This window comes from Symphalangus syndactylus, chromosome 13 (assembly GCF_028878055.3).
Source record: "Symphalangus syndactylus isolate Jambi chromosome 13, NHGRI_mSymSyn1-v2.1_pri, whole genome shotgun sequence".
NCBI lineage: Eukaryota > Metazoa > Chordata > Mammalia > Primates > Hylobatidae > Symphalangus > Symphalangus syndactylus.
The window spans coordinates 83,313,126-83,334,396 of record NC_072435.2 but is presented as its reverse complement, the minus strand read 5'-3'; the positions used below and the strand labels follow the sequence as shown (position 1 = coordinate 83,334,396).

The 21,271-nt window shown below is 33.5% G+C and overlaps 1 protein-coding gene across 3 annotated transcripts in view; it reads left to right on the top strand.

Moving 5' to 3' along the window:
* The window catches only part of CEP290 (centrosomal protein 290), a 163,689-nt gene that overhangs the window by 28,994 nt on the left and 113,424 nt on the right, over positions 1 to 21,271 (top strand). For all 3 annotated transcript variants that reach the window (XM_063615135.1, XM_063615136.1, XM_055235766.2), the window contains 9 exons: positions 264 to 406; positions 2,973 to 3,137; positions 3,477 to 3,626; positions 5,639 to 5,754; positions 7,691 to 7,793; positions 7,884 to 8,114; positions 11,770 to 11,943; positions 17,573 to 17,684; positions 20,612 to 20,817. In XM_063615135.1, the coding sequence (XP_063471205.1) occupies positions 264 to 406; positions 2,973 to 3,137; positions 3,477 to 3,626; positions 5,639 to 5,754; positions 7,691 to 7,793; positions 7,884 to 8,114; positions 11,770 to 11,943; positions 17,573 to 17,684; positions 20,612 to 20,817 (1,400 nt within the window). The remainder of the gene's footprint in view (positions 1 to 263; positions 407 to 2,972; positions 3,138 to 3,476; positions 3,627 to 5,638; positions 5,755 to 7,690; positions 7,794 to 7,883; positions 8,115 to 11,769; positions 11,944 to 17,572; positions 17,685 to 20,611; positions 20,818 to 21,271) is intronic.

Below are 21,271 nucleotides of genomic sequence, written 5' to 3'. Positions count from 1 at the left end.
AAAATACTTTAATATAAAGCATAGTTTAAGTTAAGGCAGAAGTATGCCTGTGATACGTGTGTATATGCACATGATATAAATAGGTCTGTCATTTAACTCAACTATTCACGTTGGGTTTATAGTTGAATTTTTTTGTATGTTTATTTACATTTGCATTTTTCCAATGATGTCCTTGGTATATGTGAAATATTTGTCATCTGTATAGAATAGTGTAAATTGTGAAAAAGATCTGATCATCCAATGAGAAAACTGTGTAATTACAGTAAAAGAATTAGTTGAAGAAAATAAGCAACTTGAAGAAGGTATGAAAGAAATATTGCAAGCAATTAAGGAAATGCAGAAAGATCCTGATGTTAAAGGAGGAGAAACATCTCTAATTATCCCTAGCCTTGAAAGACTAGTTAATGTAAGTTATTTTTCTATGTTAATATTTTTCCCCTATCACTTTAGAGAGATTTTCTGCTGTGTACAGATCTCCATAGTTTCTGATGAGGTATTTTTAGTCATTTGAATCATTGTTTCCCTGTATGTAACATGTAGTTTTTCTTGAGCTGCTTTCAATACTTTTCTTCTACCCGTTGGATAATTGTTATTAATCTGTCTTCAAGTTCACTGACATTTCCCTCTTTATCTCTGTTCTTTTGATTCAAGGGTCAGCTTGAAACCTTGAGGAGTTTTTTATACCGACTTTGGAGCTCGTTTTTGCTGGCTGTTTTCTTATTGGGATTTTCTTTTCACTTATCCCATGGCTTTGGGCTGTATCCTGTGGTTTTCTAGATGAGAAAGATGATAGATCACTGCAATTGCACCCTGCCCTATGACTAAATCTTTAAAAATGGCAAAGTCAATCTTTGCTGGTCCTGTCTTCCATATTTGAGTGGTTTTTCCCCCAAATCTGCTTGCTTTTGTTCATTTTCTAGAACATTTAGGCAGTTTTTTTTAATTCATTTTTTATTTATGGGAGTGTAGATCTCTTAGGAACTTACGACATAAGAAATATTATGAAATGGCTTTATTCTAAATGTTTAAAGACTTACTCATTGCTATAAGAGAGATTTAGCCATCACTAATATTCTTTATATATTTACCATATAGGGACTTGAGAATTTCACAGGATTGAGCATCTGTGTATAAACTTGAATAATACACACATTTTAGATGGTTAATATTTAAGTATATGTCATTTATGTTATCTGAACATATTTAGCATACATTGTCATATTATTTCCCAAATTTGTGCTTGATTTCAAATAGGAAAAAATTTCTTATTATTTATTGAATTGCTTTTTTAAAAAAAATCATGATTAATCAGTAGTTGGATACTTTTTTAAACAACACTGTAATTGCTAGCAGTGAATGAGAGTGATACTGGTATGTTAAAAACTTCCTGAGGCAAGAAAATAATTTGATTCCCATTATATCTTTCTCATTCTGACTTTCCTTCTCTGATTGGTGATTTTGTTTTGCCTCTGCCACTTTGAATGTCTAAAATGATTCTTTATGCTTTTTTTATGTGAACATCTTTTGTCTGTGATGATGCCCACTACTGATACTGTGTCCCAGATCAAACTTAATTTTCCAAGGGCAGCTGTACTTAGTGACCAAATGAAAACACAGTGAATAGCCCAAGAAATCCTGATTTCTACTTATGTTGACAATCTCTGGGCCTTCCTGAAGCCACTGTTTGCATAGACTTCATTTCCTTTTATCCTGGATTGTCGTTGTTTTTTCAGATTCATAGGCCCTGTCTGAAATTCGCAAATCACCTAGCAATACTTCTCTAAGAAATCTTCAGAATCCATGACAATTTAGACCAGATAATTCTGGATTATGCACTTCAGTTCACTTTTTGTTACTACAAGATATTTTTCAGTGCCCCTAACAGCTATCTAACTCATTCTCATTTTACCGAAGTCCATGTAGACAAGGCACTATTCCTCAATGAGACAACTAACTAGACCACCTTGTTGTCAGTCAGAGTACCTTCCTCTACCTACTTTTATCTTCCTTATATCCTCTTTGAGTTAGTATAAGTTATTACTCTGCATGTCCTGCTCTAATCTCCTTCAGGGGAAGGCTTTTTTGAATCTACTACCTAGAGTTAAACCCCAGATCACCTTCCTGAGTAGGAGATTGCATTTGGGTCTATTCATTTTACCTTATTTGGCTTCTACCTTCATTTTTTAAGACTTACTTTGCCTTTAACAGTTTTTTCCATACAGTTCATCTAAAGTCCAAATATATTTATTAGATGTGTGCATTGTGTGTATATACTTATGTATGCCACTGTTGGAGATTTCGGGCCAGTGATGCTACTCTGATAATATTTTAATATTTGACATATTATTTTTGCTTACTCATTATTCTTAGATAATACCATGTTATGATACCTTGCCTTTATTTTTATTTATGCTTCAACTGTGTGGAGAGGAAGCACTGAAAAATTCACTTAATTGAATGTTGTATTGGTCAATTGTTCAATATTGTATTGTATTCCATTCCTTTGCACATGCTTTGAATGCAGGTGCTATATAATTTCAGAGAAAAATGCCTCATTTTAACTGTACAAAAACCCTGTGTAGGGAGCAGAGCTAACATTATTTTCCCCTTTTTAGAGACAAGAAAACTGAGATACAGAGAATTTAAGTCACTTGCCCAGCTGTTAAGTGACTGATTAAAATTTGAACCCTGGTCATCTTATTCATGTCTGGTTGTTTTTCTAGTCTACCAGTCTATTAAGATTAGCTAGATGTTTTTTAATTGTTTTAATGAAGTAATTACTATCCTTGGTAATGTAAATGAAAATTTAATAGATTCATAAATAAGAATTTGAATCGGCATACTTTATTATCATGCTTGGCAATGAAAATAGGAAAATGCTTAAATTTCCATTTTATTTAAAGAGAGACTGTTTTTTACTATGATTTTACTGTTTTTCTCCACATTTCTAATATATAATATAAATTTGCTAGGCTATAGAATCAAAGAATGCGGAAGGAATCTTTGATGCCAGTCTGCATTTGAAAGCCCAAGTTGATCAGCTTACTGGAAGAAATGAAGAATTAAGACAGGAGCTCAGGGAATCTCGGAAAGAGGCTATAAATTATTCACAGCAGTTGGCAAAAGCTAATTTAAAGGTGAGAATTTTATTAAATAAAAGGAAATGTTAAACATAATGTAGATTTAATAGGAAACTTTTAATTTTTTTAAAAGAATGCTTTATGAAAAAATGCCCCTTGAATTAATTCTTTCAATATTAAGAAACTGGATTTCTCTTATAAAATTATAAGTGGAAAATAAGTGCCTTATAAGATTAAAAAGAATACAAAAATTCTAAATCTCATACCTAGGCATTTCTAAGCAGGAACTAAAGTATGGTTGAAGTAAAATTCCTGGCAGGGCATTCACATATCTTTCAATTTGTCTTTCTTTGGGTGTAAGAGTTGTGATTCTCATTGCTGGATTTTTTTTTCCAGATAGACCATCTTGAAAAAGAAACTAGTCTTTTACGACAATCAGAAGGATCAAATGTTGTTTTTAAAGGAATTGACTTACCTGATGGGATAGCACCATCTAGTGCCAGTATCATTAATTCTCAGAATGAATATTTAATACATTTGTTACAGGTATTGAAAATTTTGTTACAGGTATTGAAAATTTTACATGCGAATAACAAAAATCATTGGTAGTATGTTTCTTTACGTTTTTATTTTTATTTTACTTTATTTTAATTTTTCCATCACCAAAGCATCAGATAGTACTTTTCTCAATATTTAGTCTTCATGTATTCCTTTTGAGTTCTCAAAATAGTAACAGTGAAATGCATTTTGTATGGATTTTGATGTTAGATGGAATATTATAAATAAAAGCAATTTATACCATTCATTCCATTCATCTGCACGAGCAACATGTTCACACGTCTTGTTCACACGCCTGTCATTCATGTGAAATATATGGTTCACAAGCAGAACAACAAGTGGCTACTATAAAGCAGTGTTATGTAAATGAGCACTTGTATTTATTGCTGGGTGGAAAACAAAAGAATAAAGTCTGTCAAGGCTTTTTAGTGTCATGATAGAATTGTTCCCCTTTTTGCGTTCACAAGTAAAAACAACTTTTTTTTTGAGACAGAGTCTCACTCTGTCACCCAGGCTGGAGTGCAGTTGCGCTATCTTGGCTCACTGCAACTTCCACCTCCTGAGTTTAAGTGATTCTCATGCCTCAGCCTCCTGAGTAGCTGGGACTACAGGCATGCATCCCTGGCTAATTTTTGTATTTTTTTTTTAGTAGAGATGGTGTGTCATCATATTGGCCAGGCTGGTCTCAAACTCCTTGTCTCAAGTGATTCGCCTGCTTTGGCCTCCCAAAGTGCTAGGGTTACAGACGTGAGCCACTGCACCTGGCCACAAGTAAAAACTTCTAAACCAAATTATTCTTCATCTTTGTCTTCCCTTTACCCAATAAAGTGTTAGTTAATCTACCACCAAAGAGGAAAGGGTACTCTACTATACTACTTGCCCTGGGTTTCTCAGTTTTGCTGTCTATATAATGGTCGTTATGAATGTCCTAATGACAGATCCTTTTCATTATTTTATTTGAAATTTGACTATCTGTAACATCACATACATTATAAATATAATTACAAATATATGTTCAGAATCAATGAAAATATGTTTTTCATTATACGGGCCACTATTTCTCTCTGCTAGGTGATCCATTTGTGAGTATACTTGAGTTACAATTATTAAGTACTCATTTTTATTTTGGAAATTACAGGAATTCACCTTTTTCTCAATGTTGGGATTTTTATTTTTATTTTGTGTTATCTAAGGACAGCCTTAACTACTTATTAGAATATTGCTTTATATATTATTCTTAAATGTATAATTTTAACATTATTATTTCTCTTATTTACCGAGGTGTAGGGACACTATCAGCAAATATTGGTAGTATGGCATTGTCTTATTTTGAGATAAAATTCATGTTTTTTCATCTTTATGTAAGAAATATATCAGAAGTTTGTAGTAGATTAGAGAGTACCAACTGGGAGTCTGAAAACCTGTCCAAAGTGGCAAAACAGGTACTTAGACTCTCAGTCCTAAGGCTGTATAGAGCTATAAGCATGGCAAGACCTTTGGAGTTAGACAGACCCGACCTCAAATGTTGGATCCATGTATATGGAAAGCACCTGACAACACGCCTAGCATATGTACTTGGTAAAAATGATTGCCAAGTGTAGTGTTAATGAGTTTTTGGGTATTGAGTAAGTTATTTAAATTTCAATTTCATCTTTAAAATGAAATAATTGGAAAGGATAATTTGAGTGAGGGTATGAAATTATGTGTTCATAAGAGAGGGTATGTGGCCGAGTGACTAGAGGTGAGTTTGTAACTATTCTATCTAATAAAACTTTGCAATCTGGTAATTTGTGTGCTAAAAATAACTTTACCTGTTGTATAGTACTCTTTTTTTATGCCTTAAACTAAAATGTTCAAAATATCTTGGAAAAAATGATGTGTTGCTTACAGATTTGGTGACTTTTAACTTTTCTATAATGTTGTCAGAATATGAATTTATACTTTCAAATTCAGCATTTATTCAATTTTTTTTGCATTCTTATTTCTAAACCACTTTTCAGGAACTAGAAAATAAAGAAAAAAAGTTAAAGAATTTAGAAGATTCTCTTGAAGATTATAACAGAAAATTGGCTGTAATTCGTCATCAACAAAGTTTGTTGTATAAAGAATACCTAAGGTATAGGTATTAGCAAAACTATAAATATAATTGCAGTATATTCTTGTTAATTGTGAAAGTAACATAAGAATAATTTATGTTTTGTTCTTCTCTTCTTCTTCTTCCTTTGCAATTGTATTATTTTTTTTACTCTGGTAGCTACTGTTAAGAACTTGTTTATGGACACAGTGTAGCTTAATGATTACATTAAGCCTGGGATTATCCTGTCTGGGTTTGAGTCATTTAACATTTGCTTTTTGTAAGAGCTTGAGCAAGTCGTCTTACCTATCTGTGTCTCAGTTTCCTTATCTGTAAGTTTCTTTGTAAGTAATACCCTTTTCATAGGATTATTGTAAAACATAAGTGAATTATTAGATGAAAATGCTCGGACTAGTGCATGGCACATATGAACAGTTTGTAAATGTTAGCTGTTGTTAGCATCATTCATCATCATCACCATCATCATTGTTCACGTTATGTTTATAGGGAACTAACATATTTCTCCTTATTTCTGTCATCTCTTCTAAATCAATAGAATTATTTCCTTAATAGGAATTAGAATACCTACTCAAAGGTGATTTAAACACTGAGAATAATTATTATCTGACCTAACCAGAACCACAAAGCTAGTTGTAGGGCAGGTCATATTTGAAGGTTGTTGTTATCGCCTATGATGGTTGTAAAATAGCTGCATGAATTCAAGAAAGATGATGTGCCCATTGAAGAAGAAGAGCATTTTTTTCTACATAGCTTTTATTTTTAAATAAACATTTTTTTCTGGTGATACCTGGCAGACATTGACTCCGATCTCATTTGCTAAAATTGGATCACATGTCCATGTCTGAACCATTCATTTGCAAAGAGAATGATACCACTATACTGGGTTTATGCCAAGAACATTACAGATGTTTGTGGAATGCTCATGTGTAGACCACAGTGTCTTACACAACTTCAAAAAAATAATTTATACATAAATATGTTTTAAATTACTTTTTAAATTCACAAGAATTTATGGTATACAACATGGTGTTCTATATATGTATATACTGTGGTATACAACATAGTGTTCTATATATGTATATACTGTGGAATGGCTAAATCAAGCTACTTAACATATATATTACCTCACATACTTTTTTTTTTTTTCCTTGAGACAGAGTCTTGCTCTGTCACCCAGGCTGGAGTGCAATGGCACTATCTTGGCTCACTGCAACCTCTGCTTCCCGGGTCCAAGTTATTTTCTTGCCTCAGCCTCCCAAGTAGCTGAGATTACAGGCATATGCCACCAGGCCTGGCTAGTTTTTGTATTTTTGGTAAAGACGGAGTTTTGCCATATTGTCCACGCTAGTCTCAAAACTCCTAGCCTCAAGCAATCTGCCTACCTTGGCCTCCCAAAGTGCTGGGATTACAGCATACTTCTTATTTTTTTTTTTTTTGTAGTAAGAACACTTAAAATCTACTCTCTTAGCAATTTTAAAGTATATAATATATTGTTATTAACTTTAGTCACTATTTTAATTAGACTTAAAAGAAGATGTGTTTGTATTCAAATTATTTTGTAAGCATTTAACACCCAAATTTGAGAGTGGGGTCAGAATGTTGGAATTTGATTTCTAGAATTAGTATAGGGTATTATTTTCCTACTTTTTTTCTGTGTTCAATAAAATGTTCTAAGATTCAGCTTCAATTATATTATAACCCATTTAGTGGTGAATCAGGGAAGAATGAAAATAATTTGATAACTTTGTTGCCTTGCATTTATTTAAAAAATTTTTAATTCTAGGCTAAACCCTTTTTAAATGAAATTTTAACTTCTTGTGTTTTCAGATACTGAATAGCTATGCTACCTCTTGTGTTGAGAAAACTTTAAATTTGCATAATCTGAAGTTATCTTTTCTTGTAGTTAAACATTTTATTAGGTTTACAGTATTGTCTTTTTGTTTCATTTTGTTTTTAGTGAAAAGGAGACCTGGAAAACAGAATCTAAAACAATAAAAGAGGAAAAGAGAAAACTTGAGGATCAAGTCCAACAAGATGCTATAAAAGTAAAAGAATATAATGTAAGTAAAACATTTTTGACATTAGTATGCAATATTGTACAAACTAGGATAGCTAGATTCAACAAGTAATATGGATGTGTCTTTGTGCAGAATTTGCTCGATGCTCTTCAGATGGATTCGGATGAAATGAAAAAAATACTTGCAGAAAATAGTAGGAAAATTACTGTTTTGCAAGTGAATGAAAAATCACTTATAAGGCAATATACAACCTTAGTAGAATTGGAGCGACAACTTAGAAAAGAAAATGAGAAACAAAAGAATGAATTGTTGTCAATGGAGGCTGAAGTTCGTGAAAAAATTGGGTGTTTGCAAAGATTTAAGGTACATCTGATTCTTATTTTGCTTTTTCTGACTATGAAAAATTTCAAATATGCAGAAGATAGGATGGTATCAATAATGCTTATCACCTGAATTAATAGTTAACATTTATTAACATTTTGTCATAATTGCTTCTTCTGATTTTTGTGGGAATGTTTGAATTGCAGACGTTCCTCCCCTAAATATTTAATGTACCCTTTTGAAAAAGCCTTTTTTCTTTAACCATAGTAACTTTATTATACCTAACAAAATGACAGTAATTTTCTAATATCGCCTAATAACCTGATTATAGTCACATTTTTTACATTTTTTGATCAAGGAATAAGCATTTGGATGTTACATCTCATAAATCTTTTTAATATAGAATCCCCTTGGTTTTCTTTTTCTCCAGAAAATGTTTGAAGATGTATCTGACTTTTTTTTGTGTGTGTCATTTTACTTGTTCCTGTGTCCCTTGTATTACTAAAAGTTAGGTCGGAACCCTAAGTTACATTTAGGTTTAAACATTTTTGGCAAGAATACTTCATAAGTAATGCTCTATACTTTATATTGCATCACTACAAGAGTATCTGGTTGTTCCATGTTTTGTAATTGATTACTCTGTTAAGGAAAAGGCAAGCAGACCAGGTGTGGTGGCTCATGCCTATAATTCCAACATTTTGGAAGGCCCAGCCAGGAAAATTGCCTGAGCCCAGACCAGCCTAGGCAATATAGTGAGACTCCATCTCTACAAAAAATGTTTTTTGTTTGTTTGTTTTTTTTAATTAGCTGGGTGTAGTGGCACATACTTGTAATCCCAGCTACCTAGGACATTGAGGTGGGAGGATCGCTTGAGCCCAGGAAGTTGTGGGCTGTAGTGAGCTGTGATCATGTGCCACTGATCTCCAGCCTGTGTGCCTGTATAACAGAGCGAATCTCTCTCTTAAAAGAAAAAAAAAGAAGAAAAGATAACCATATACCTCCATTATTAAGCAATTTAGTTAACTGGTGATATTTTGATACCATACAAATAACAAATTATTTGTCAGTCCTAACGATTTTAGCATTCGCTGATGATTGTTGCCTAACCAAATTATTAGGAGTTGCAAACATCGTAATTTTCTAGTTATATTATGCACTTACATTTATTAACAGATATGCTTTTGTAAAATAAATAGCGTTTCCTCATTAGCCCAGGCTATTTGTTTATCTTGAAGTATAGCTCCTACTACAAAGGCAAGATAAATGCTTTTCTCTTTAATTACCAGTTTTCAGAATACACACTTAGTGTGCTCTGCGCTACCTGCTTTTTTTTCTCCCCTCCGCTTTCTCTTTTTTAAGTATCAGATTAGACTCACAGACTTTTAAATATTCCATGTGTTTTAGTTGGAGTCATATTCTTTTGTCTCAACTTTAGCCAGAGAGAGTCCTTTAAAGTTGACTCTTATATTGTCTTGACAAAAATTCATTAGTCTTTTGAACGAAGCCTCAAAGCTTGACTTGTTTTCTAGCATAAGATGTCTTAGACTTACCTACATACTTCATGCCCATACTTGGAGTAAACCATTTCTTTAAAGAGCCCAGGTTCCTTTTAGTGGGGAAGGCATTTAGATACCAAAAACTGGCCACTGGGCATCATTGCTCTCAGAGTATCATTGCTACTAGTCTCTCAGACAAGTTAGAAAAATATGTATATATTTAAACTATGAGTTCATATTGTTATTTCCAGTTTGATTATAACATTATGGGGTAAGTAAATAGTATGGGGTTTTTACTAACCTTCTTTGATTTTGCACTTGTATTTTTTTCTTACATAGAAAACCTTTGTTATTAACATTAAAATGTTTGTTTTATCCTACAATATACATACAATAATTTGAAAAATAATACTTGAATTGATATTAATAGTAACAACAACAGCAGTGCTGCCAAACATAGTTTAAAATTTTATTTCATGTCTTATTTTCTTCAGAATATATCTTGCTGAGAATGTATAGGCAAAGTGTTCTACACTTACTTGAAATAATTGTCTTCATGCAATTATGTTATACATTTGATATATAGTTAGGCTCATTTGTTTTTCATTTTTTTTTATTTTAGGGATTTTTTTTCCTTTTTACTGAATTTTAATATATACAGTATATATGCAAAATATTTAATCAGAGAAATCTTAATTCTGGTCTTATGCCTTTCATATTATTCTGCTCCACCCTCTGTAGGTAACTTATTATCTTTCTCATGTTTCCTTTTTGGAAACATAAACAAAGACAAGACAGATTACATGACATGTATACCCTTCTGCACCTAGTTTTATACCTTACCTTGTAGTTTATTTTTAAGCATGTAAATGTTCAATGTACATGACTAAATTTAGACAGGATCATAGGAACACAGAATTAAAAGTGAAATTAAAATGGGCTTGGGTTCTTTACTATCCACTTTAAAGGGTGTAATGGATGATGTCAGGCTAATAAACCTATTTTCAGCTTGATCTAAAGCTTAATACTGAGCATCAAGAAATTCTTTAATAAATATGTGATTTTTATTCAGACATGTAATAAGGAAATGTTCATGTTCTTATTTTTGTGTTAGATTTTTTTAGAATCTACTTTTCTTAGAGTTTTATAAATACAATTAGTGTTTGAGATAGAAAGAGAAAAGAATTACAGTTTTCTTCCTCTTCTACCTGCTCATGAGCTTGATTTTTTTCTCCCAACAATTGAAGAGCCAAGAAAAAGGGAGATTCTTAAGAGATGGGAAATAGAATCTCATCTACCCGTTTCCCCCAGAACAGTGAAACTGAATCCTAAGGGTAAGGTAGAATAGTGTGTACTTAACTTAGATGGAGAAGAAAGGCTGCCAAAATGAGATCTGAAGTGCTATTACAAATATTTCCATCATTACTGTACTTCAGAATGAATTATAACCGTAAGTTTTTTTACTTCCTCATTCATAAATTTGATTATTCCTTATACCACTTCTCAGCTTTCATCACTCTTTATTGTACTTTTCTATGTAATGTTTGCCTATTATAGAGCAACTTAAGAGAACTATAAGTTTGGACATTTGATTTTAGTGTTGATAATAGAATATCTTTGAATAGTTCTGTAGTTGATGAGTAGAACCATGAACCAAGTAACTTAAAGTCCTTGATGTTATTTATTGCAGAGAACTATAATAGAAGTTCTCCCCCAGTGTTTCCATCATGTGTACAAAAAGTTTTCTTTTGTTATTAAAGCTAGTCCGTTTAGCTTACAATAAACATAAATAGCTAAGTTGTGAAAGTTACCTATGATAATGCTAGTTTTCCCATTTATCTATTAAAAGGCAAGTTATTTTCTGATCTTAAGAAATTTAGAAAAGCCATCCAAAGATACATTCCGAGTGATATATTGCTGCTGTTTGTTATGTTTTCTCAAATTAATTGAGTTTTATTTTACTATGACAGGAGTTATAAAAGTATTTTATTTTTATTATGATTAAGATTTTCAAAGTAACATATTTCTTATATGAAAGAAATTAATGTTATTGCATATTTTTCTTACATGGGAAATCATATATTTTAAAAATGATTTTAAAATTTGTTTTACTTTAAGTTGTATTATCTTTCTCAAAAGTGGCTAGTGCTTGACCAGAAAAAAAGACACCAGCATAACTCAGTGTATCTTTATTTACATAGGAAATGGCCATTTTCAAGATTGCAGCTCTCCAAAAAGTTGTAGATAATAGTGTTTCTTTGTCTGAACTAGAACTGGCTAATAAACAATACAATGAACTGACTGCTAAGTACAGGGACATCTTGCAAAAAGATAATATGCTTGTTCAAAGAACAAGTAACTTGGAACACCTGGAGGTAAGTTTGTGTGATTCTTGAAGCTTGTGAAATTAGCCATTTTTCTTCAATATTTTTGTGTTTGGGGGGATTTGGCAGATTCTAATTAAAGTTTTCCTGTATTTACATAAATTTAAGAGATATAATTATCCATATTATTCATTCAGTTTAGTTATAAATATTTTGTTCCCGAATAACACACACACACACATATTATCTATTTATAGTGGCTGAATGACTTCTGAATGATTATCTAGATCATTCTCCTTAGGTCACTTGCATGATTTAGCTGAATCAAACCTCTTTCAACCAGACATCTAAGAGAAAAAGGAGCGTGAAACAGGTAGAATATTGTAATCAAAGGAGGGAAGCACCCATTAAGTGCCCATCCCTTTCTCTTACCCCTGTACCCAGAACAAACTATTCTCCCATGGTCCCTGGCTTTTGTTCCTTGGAATGGATGTAGCCAACAGTAACTGAAATATTAAGGGCTCTTCCTGGACCATGGATGCACTCTGTAAATTCTCATCATTTTTTATTGTAGAAATACAAAAAACTAGAGTAGCATATCATAAGTTACAATCTGTGAATATGGACCAGACCCTTTATAGTTCTCTTACAGCCACTTGAACTCCATACCTTTTACTGAGGACAGAACAAGCTCCTGATTTGTTCATCTTCCTCATCAGAAATAGAGGCTTATGGATTTTGGATTATTCTTATCTAAGATCCTCTCACAGGAGTAGAATAAGATCAAATTCTATTAGCTCAAAAGCTTTTGCTGGCTCATACAGACACATTCAGTAAATGAAAACATTGTTCTGAGTAGCTTCCAGGATTCCTACTAAATTATGAGTCATGTTTATCAATATTATTTAGAAGTAATCATAATCAATTTGCTTTCTGCTGCTTTTGCCAAAGAGACGTGATTATGTTACTTTTTATAGAAAATTATGCCTATTTAGTGTGGTGATAATTCTTTTTTTCCATTCTCCATGTCCTCTGTCCTATCCTTTCCAGCGTTAGAAAGTCCTAGGCAAGAGACATCTTGTAGATAATGTATCAATGAGTGATTTTTAACGTTATCATTTTCCCAAAGAATATTTTTCATCTTTCCTAAAGATTTTTTTTTTTTTTTTTGAGATGGAGTTTCACTTTGTCACCCAGGCTGAGTGCAGTGGCACGATCTCGGCTTACGCTTGCTGCATCCTCTGCCTCCTAGATTCAAGCAGTTCTCCTGCCTCAGCCTCCAAGTAGCTGGGATTAACAGGTGTGCACCACCACACCAGCTAATTTTTGTATTTTTAGTAGAGACGGGGTTCGCCGTGTTGGCCAGGCTGGTCTCGAATTCTTGACCTCAGGTGATCTGCCTGCCTTGGCCTCCCAAAGTGCTGGGATTACAGATGTGAGCCACCACTCCTGGCCCCGGTTATAATTGTGAAGATCTCATACCTATCCCTATTGGCAGTGTCTTAGTTTTATTTTTTATTATCTTTATTGTGGCAGCCATTATTCCTGTCTCTATCTCCAGTCTTACATCCTCCTTACTGCCACAAGAATGATCATTCTAAACATGAATCCTACCCTGTGACTCCCATGTGACTCCCATGTGACTCCCTGGCTTAAAAACTGTCAAAAGCTACCAGTCACCTCAAGGGTAAAAGTCAAGTCCCCTACTTATCTCATGTCATCTAGAGCAAGAGATGAATTTTGCTAGCTGAGTTTTCTGAGCACAGTGTTCTTTCTTATGTATGTTCTTTTGTACGTGCTCTTTTCTATATATAGGGAAACATTTCACTCTTCCAGTTGTTTTGCTCAGTGAATTTCTATTCCTGTTTCAAAACTTTGTTCGGGCATTACCTTTTTTTTCTTAAGCATCCTTTTTTTAATGGAACAAAGTCACTCCTGTCTACACTAGTTCTGCACTCTTATACATAGGTTTTGTACATAGTACACATTTATATCACATCAAATTATATGTGTTTACATATCTGTCTCCCTTAATGGAATATAAGCCTTTTGATATAAGGAACTATTTAATTTGTTTCTGTGTATTGAGTATCACCTGTTTGGCACAGAGTTCAAGCTAATACATGAGAGTGATTAGTGGTGGAGAGCCACAGTGCGTGTGTTGTCAAATATGGTGCTTAGGAAATCATTGTTGCTTTTTGAGAGGTAAAGGTTCATGAGACTAGAGGTCATGAAAATCAGATTTCATATGTGAAGAATGGAATAGATAATAAAGAAATACAAAAACTGGATGGGTAATAAAGCAAAAGAAAAACTGGAAATTTGATAGTAGAAGAAAAAAGAAATAGATGTAGATTGAGGTAAAATCAAGAAGAGGATTCTTTTTTTGTTTTGTTTTGTTTTGTTTTGAAATAGAGTCTCACTACGTTGCCCAGGCTGGAGTGCAGTGGAGTGATCTTGGCTCACTGCAACCTCTGCCTCCCAGGTTCAAGCAATTCTTCTGCTTCAGTCTCCTGAGTAGCTGGAATTACAGGCACCCACCAGCACGACTGGCTAATTTAGTAGAGACAGGATTTTGCCATGTTGGCCAGGCTGGTCTCAAACTTTGGATCTCAGGTAATCTGCCAGCCTCAACCTCCCAAAGTGCTGGGATTGCCAGGCATGAGCCACCGTGCTCAGCCTTTTTTTTTTTTTAAAGGAGACCAGTGAAGTTTGAGGGAGGAGGGAAAGAAAATTTACAGTTAGTAGGGAGAGAGTGATGAAGATAAGAGATGAAAGTGGTAATAAGGGAAGTAGTAAAATATCAGGATAGGTGGGAGAAAAAGAGATTTGTAACAAACAATAGGATTATCCTGTGAAAAAGGATGAAAGGAAGAAAAAAATGGATAGAAAGATACTTAAAACACCCTCAGCCTTCTGTTTTCCCTCCTGTGTATTCATAGTATATAAAACTATAATTATGTACTTTACTTAAAAAATATATTATTATTACCTTATCCTGCTTATTTAATCATAGCATGTCCTCTTTTTAGTCTCATTACCCTGTTTGTATTATTCTTCATGACACTTAATACCTGACATTGTATTATATATTGGCTCATTTTCCAGGTACTCCACTCCAATATAAGTTCTAGGATATAATTTATTTATCATTGAAATCCATTGCTTAGAGTACCTGGCATGTAGTAAATAGGCATTCTGTTTTTTCAAAGAAAAAATAAAGGAACTTAAGATATATATTTATGTTATATCTCCAGCCTTTTTCCTCACAGCTCTATTCTGTTTTACAGAATTACCTACTTTACAATTCCTGTGTTTCAAGGGGATCTCAAATTTAACGTGTCCACAATGAACTCCTGATTTCTGTTTTTCTCCTAGTCATTCTTATTTCAACATATGTTGTTACCTAACCAGCTAGTCAAGGCAGATACTTTAGAGTTATTCTGTAGTCATTCTTTTTCCCTACTATTTTTGTTTTCCAAATGCAATTTATATGTGTCTTCTTCATCCTCACAGCTCTAACCCTTGTCCAGACCAGCATCATCACTCATCTGGAGTTCCACAGTGTCTTTCTGGCTAGTTTCCCTGATTTCTCTATTGACCCCTTTATTCTCTACAGTGCAGCCAGAATGATTGTTTAAAACTTCCTCCTTAAAATCTTTAAATTGTTTTCTTTTATACATTAAGTTAAATTCCAGTTCCTTGTCTTGGCATGCCATGCCCTGCCTGGTGTGACTCCTGATGGTCTCTCCAACTTTATGTTTTACTACTATTGACTCTTATTTTTGCTTACTCTGCTTGGGTGCTCCAATCCTCCAAATCTTTTCCTGCTCCAATCATTTCAATCGTTTTTTCCTCTCAGATCTTACAGTATTCCAAATGCTTTCTTCCTTTGGAGCATCTGGGTTTACTAATAAATACTTCGTACCTCACAGTTCAGCTTAAATACCACTTATTTGGTGGTTAAGACATCCTTCAACCACTCTATCTAAATGTTCCCTTCTATTATTCACTGGCTCAGTACCCTGTTTTTATTTTCTTTCTAAACGTCAACTTTTTTTTTTTTTTGAGTCAGGGTCTCACTCTGTTGCCCAGGCTCGAGTGCAGTTGCACAATCATAGCTCATTGCAGCCTTGCCCTCCTGGGATCAAGTAATTCTCCTACCTCAGCCTCCCAAATAGCTGGGATTACAGGCAGCATCACCATGCTCAGCTAATTTTTTGTATTTTTTTGTAGAGATGAGGTCTCACTTTGTTGCCCAGGCTGGTCTCAAACTCCTGGACTCAAGTGATTCTCCCACTTCAGCCTCCCAAAGTGCTGGGATTACAGGTGTGAGCCACTGCACCTGGCTGATACTGACTTCTGTTTTGTTTTGTTTTTTTGAGATGGAGTCTTGCTCTGTTGCTCAGGCCAGAGCGCAGTGGTGTGATCTCAGCTCACTGCAACCTCCGCCTCCCAGGTGAAAGGGATTCTTCTGCCTCAGTCTCCCGAGTAGCTGGGATTATAGGCAAGTGCCATCATGATCGGCTAATTTTTGTATTTTTAGCACTATGTTTAGTACTGTGTTGGCCAGGTTTGTCTCGAACTCCTGACCTCAAGTGATCCACCCACCTCAGCCTCCCAAAGTGCTGGGATTACAGGTGTGAGCCACCGTGATCGGCCAACATTGACATTTTTAATAGACTTTTTGTTTGTTTACTTGCTTATTATCTGCTGCCTTCCACACTCTGGTGAAATCCTGCCACCCACCCACACACACATAGGCACTGAATGGGCAGAACTCTGAAGGCCAGAATTTTATATTTCTTTTCACTATAAACATCATCATCTGTCACTGATGGCACACTAGGATGCTCAGCAACTGTGTGCATGAAGGAAGTAAGCACTAGTTTGTGAAGGTTGCAAAACTCTTGAGTATTCCAAGAGTTTTGGCCAGAATGAATGTACAGCTTTAGTGGCAGAAGCTAACACTCGGAAATTGAGGCCGTATATTGGATAACACAGGATTTGGATTATTATTTTAAAATAATATTTTACATTATATATATATATATATATATATATATATATATATATATATATATATGTATATGTATGTATGGATGTGTATTAGTCCGTTCTCATGCTGCTATGAAGAAATACCTGAGACCGGGTAATTTATAAAGGAAAGAGGTTTAATTGACTCACAGTTCCACAGAGCTGGGGAGGCCTCAGGAAACTCAACAGTTATGGCAGAAGGGGAAGCAAACACATTCTTCTTCACATGGTGGCCGGTATTAGAAGAATGTGAGCCGAGCGAAGGGGAAAGCCCCTTGTAAAACCATCAGACCTCATGAGAACTTACTATCATGAGAATAGCATGGGGGAACCACCCCCACGATTCAATTACCTCCCACCAAGTCCCTCCCATGACATATGAGGATTATGGGAACTATGATTCAAGATGAGATTTGGGTAGGGACACAGCCAAACCATATCAGTATGTATATGTATACATGTATTATATATATATGTATGTGTTTGTATGCATACATGTATTATATATGGAGGATATTCTAATTTTGTAAAAAACTGAATTGTGAGTTTTAAGGAGATGTTATATAAAGTTAAGACAATGTCATTTTGTGGTGTTGGTCTGAATTACAATGTAGTTTCTTAGTGGTATTTTTCCTTTATTCAGTGTGAAAACGTCTCCTTAAAAGAACAAGTGGAGTCTATAAATAAAGAACTGGAGATTACCAAGGAAAAACTTCACACTATTGAACAAGCCTGGGAACAAGAAACTAAATTAGGTAAGTTTTATGATTCTGATAATATAAAATGATTAACATCTAATAATGAATATTTCTTATTTAAAGTTCCTTTTTTATACTAGATTAAAAGGAAGTATTTTGACTAAAAAAAGAACTTTCTGCCTAATAGTTTAACTTAGGCAGATGAATAATCCTGTACTTAACCCCACCAAAGTTTAGTTTTTAGTCCTTAAGTTAGATTTGTTTCTAATGAAATCATATATGTTAAAAATTTATGACTAAGTATTAGCTACTTTGAACTGTTTAACAATTAAAACTGATGATATTTTAATAATGGTATTATGAGTTCTTTCACTGAGTGCAAGTTATATTAGTTATATATCACTTGATATTTTTAAATTAAAAGATACCAGGAAACAGCAAAGAAAATTTGAAAAGAAGTTGTATTTCTCATAGTTTTACTACTATATTACTGTATATTTTTGCTCCTGTATGCTTACATATTTTATATATTTTAAATTATTATAAACATTGTTCTATACTGTGTTTAGATAGTAATATCAAAAATATTTTTGTGGCCGGGCGCAGTGGTTCACACCTGTAATCCCAGCACTTTGGAGGCTGAGGAGAGCAGATCACCCAGGATCAGGAGTTTGAGACCAGCCTGGCCAACATGGCAAAACCCCATCTCTACTAAATGTACAAAAATTAGCCGGGCGTGGTGGCAGGTGCCTGTAATCCCATCTTCTCAGGAGGCTGAGGCAGGAGAATTGCTTGAACCTAGGAGTCGGAGGTTGCAATGAGCCAAGATCATGCCACAGCACTCCAGCCTAGGCGATAAGAGTGAGACTCCATCTCCAAAAAAAAAAAAAAAAAAAAAAAAAAAAATTTGTTTTATTCATCATACTTATAAATATTTATACAATATCCTACTGTGTTTGAGTGATTAAATCACTAGCTTTTTATATTTTTGCTATTGCTTATAGAGCCACAGTGAACATTTTCATGTATATCTAACAGAGATATTACTGTCTCAGAAGGTATTGAAATCTTTGTTGCTCTCATTAGAGTTTTCCATATTAATTTTTCAAATAGTTATCTTAGTTTATAAGATTTTCATAATTTTATCTCATATATTGTGCTTCATAATTTTCAAATAAATTTGCTGCTTTCGATAATGTATTTTCATGTATTTGTTTCCTAGACCTTAGAGCTATTCAAGGTTTTTATTACTAAATAGAGCTGTTCTCTTAAATTGGTAATGAGATACTTGGTTTAGAGAAGCCTAACATTGGGAAATCTTACATAAGCTACTTTCAGAAATGCAATTTTTAGCTCAATAAGAGATTAAATATGAATTGACTTTTGTGTAGTATTTACATGGAAGAAGATACCATTTAAATGAAGACATAAGAGAGTATTACGTACAATTTTAGTAGGTTCTTTTTATTTTATCATCTTTATTTTTAATAAATACTGAATTCCCTACGGAAATTCTTTAATTTTTACGTATCTTAATCTCTTTCATATATGGATTTATATCACTGAAGTTTTAAGAGTGTTTCCCTATTCCCTGTTGCCCTTATATCTTTGTTTAAAAATGTCACATCATTAGCTTTTTTCCATCTAGGAATTTGTTAGTGTTGGGCTGTTGTGCTCTACCCTCTCTTTAAGAAAACTCCAAACCCAAGAACATATAAGATGGCTAATCTGCTTCAGCCCTTGTGATGTGCTTTTCTCTTCTTATCAGAGTTTAGCACAACACAGAATGGAGAAGGACTCCTTTATATATTGGTATTTATTGCAGTATTTTTCTATATGGTGCCTAAGGTTACTTGAATGAGTCTTTATTCCATAATGAACTGATTTACTAATGCTTTTAGCACCTGTTAGTGATCCATTGTTAGTTACTTGATTACTGCTTGCAACAGCTATTCTAAAATAATAAATTTTAAAGATAAATACAGTACATAATGAAGTAACTTTTTAAAACTGAGATAGAGACCAATTTTTTTTTCAGGAAATGTATATTACTTTGAGAAAACTCAGTTATAAAACTTGAACTTATGAAGCTGGAAAAACAGGAGGGGGCATTATTGGTATTGTAGAAGGCTGTTTACAAAGTGAGTTGCTGCTTAGTTCCTTTAAGTAATTGGCTACCCTAAACACATCAGTTTTAAGTTGCTGAAAATCAAAACACTCTACCAAATTTTGTTTTTTTTCTAGACCATGTTTACAAAGCAAAAGTATGTTTTCTTCCCCCTCCTCAAAAAATGACTAACTAATAACACTCCTATGCGATGCCTTTTTATGGTAAATTGAGGCTTTTAGTTCTCTTTCCATTTAGCCACAGACTTTTGTGTCCAAAGACAAGCTATGTAACTGCATATATAAGATTAAGGCATAACCACTAATAAAAGAATGTAAAATATTTGATATTAGGTCTGTACAAAGACCAAATAATACTCATGATTAGACCAGATTATATTTGGTAGACTCTATCCATCATATGGCTTCAGATTTTACTTTTCAGCTTGGCTCTGTGAGACTTTAAAAATCAAGTCATTGCACTTACATTCACAAAGTCACATTGCTTTACTGCATTGCTTCTCATACAGTTTATCTCCTTTCAGTAAAATGTTTGCTTGCCATTTTTAAAATTTCTTATATGTGACACTTCTACACTAAATCCTTTATGTTGTTAGTTCTACAATTCTGTGAGGAATAGGTTTTTTTTTTAATCATTTGATTGATGAAGAACATTAAGTTCCACAGAGATTAAATGGTACAGGCCTCACACAAGCAGGAAGTAACAGAGCTAAGATTAGAGTCCAGGTCTGATAGAATTCAGAAAGCTAATGTGCTTTCCATGGAACTATAATGCTTTCTAATATACAGCATCTAAAATATCTGAGATAATTTTAATATAAACAGCATGAGATTGACTTAAATATTATTGCATATAGGTAATGAATCTAGCATGGATAAGGCAAAGAAATCAATAACCAACAGTGACATTGTTTCCATTTCAAAAAAAATAACTATGCTGGAAATGAAGGAATTAAATGAAAGGCAGCGGGCTGAACATTGTCAAAAAATGTATGAACACTTACGGACTTCGTTAAAGCAAATGGAGGAACGTAATTTTGAATTGGAAACCAAATTTGCTGAGGTTTGATATTATAAGTTTTATCATACAATTATAGAATAAAGAATTAGTTTTGGTAGACATTGTATTATTGTTAAGAGGTTTGTTTGGATCTCTGAAATAGCTTATTAATATAGTGACTGTTTCATGTAATAAATAAAGATTTAAATCTGAATTGTTTAAAAGGAAAGCAGATATTTCTGTAAGTTATTGTTTCTCACCAATGTTATATTATTAGATTTAATGTATGAAATGTTATTTACTAAACAATGGAATTGCCTTTCACCACCGTCCCTTCATTTAACAAATATTTATTCATTGCCTATTACATGTGAGACCCTGTGTTGGGACTGGCAGTATAGCTAGAAACAAAATAGACAATAATCTCTACTTTCAGGGACTTTACATTCTAATTGGAAGTTTTATATATTTTTGATGTGGTCAGAATCATTAAACTGTGTGGCAGTAAATATAGTTT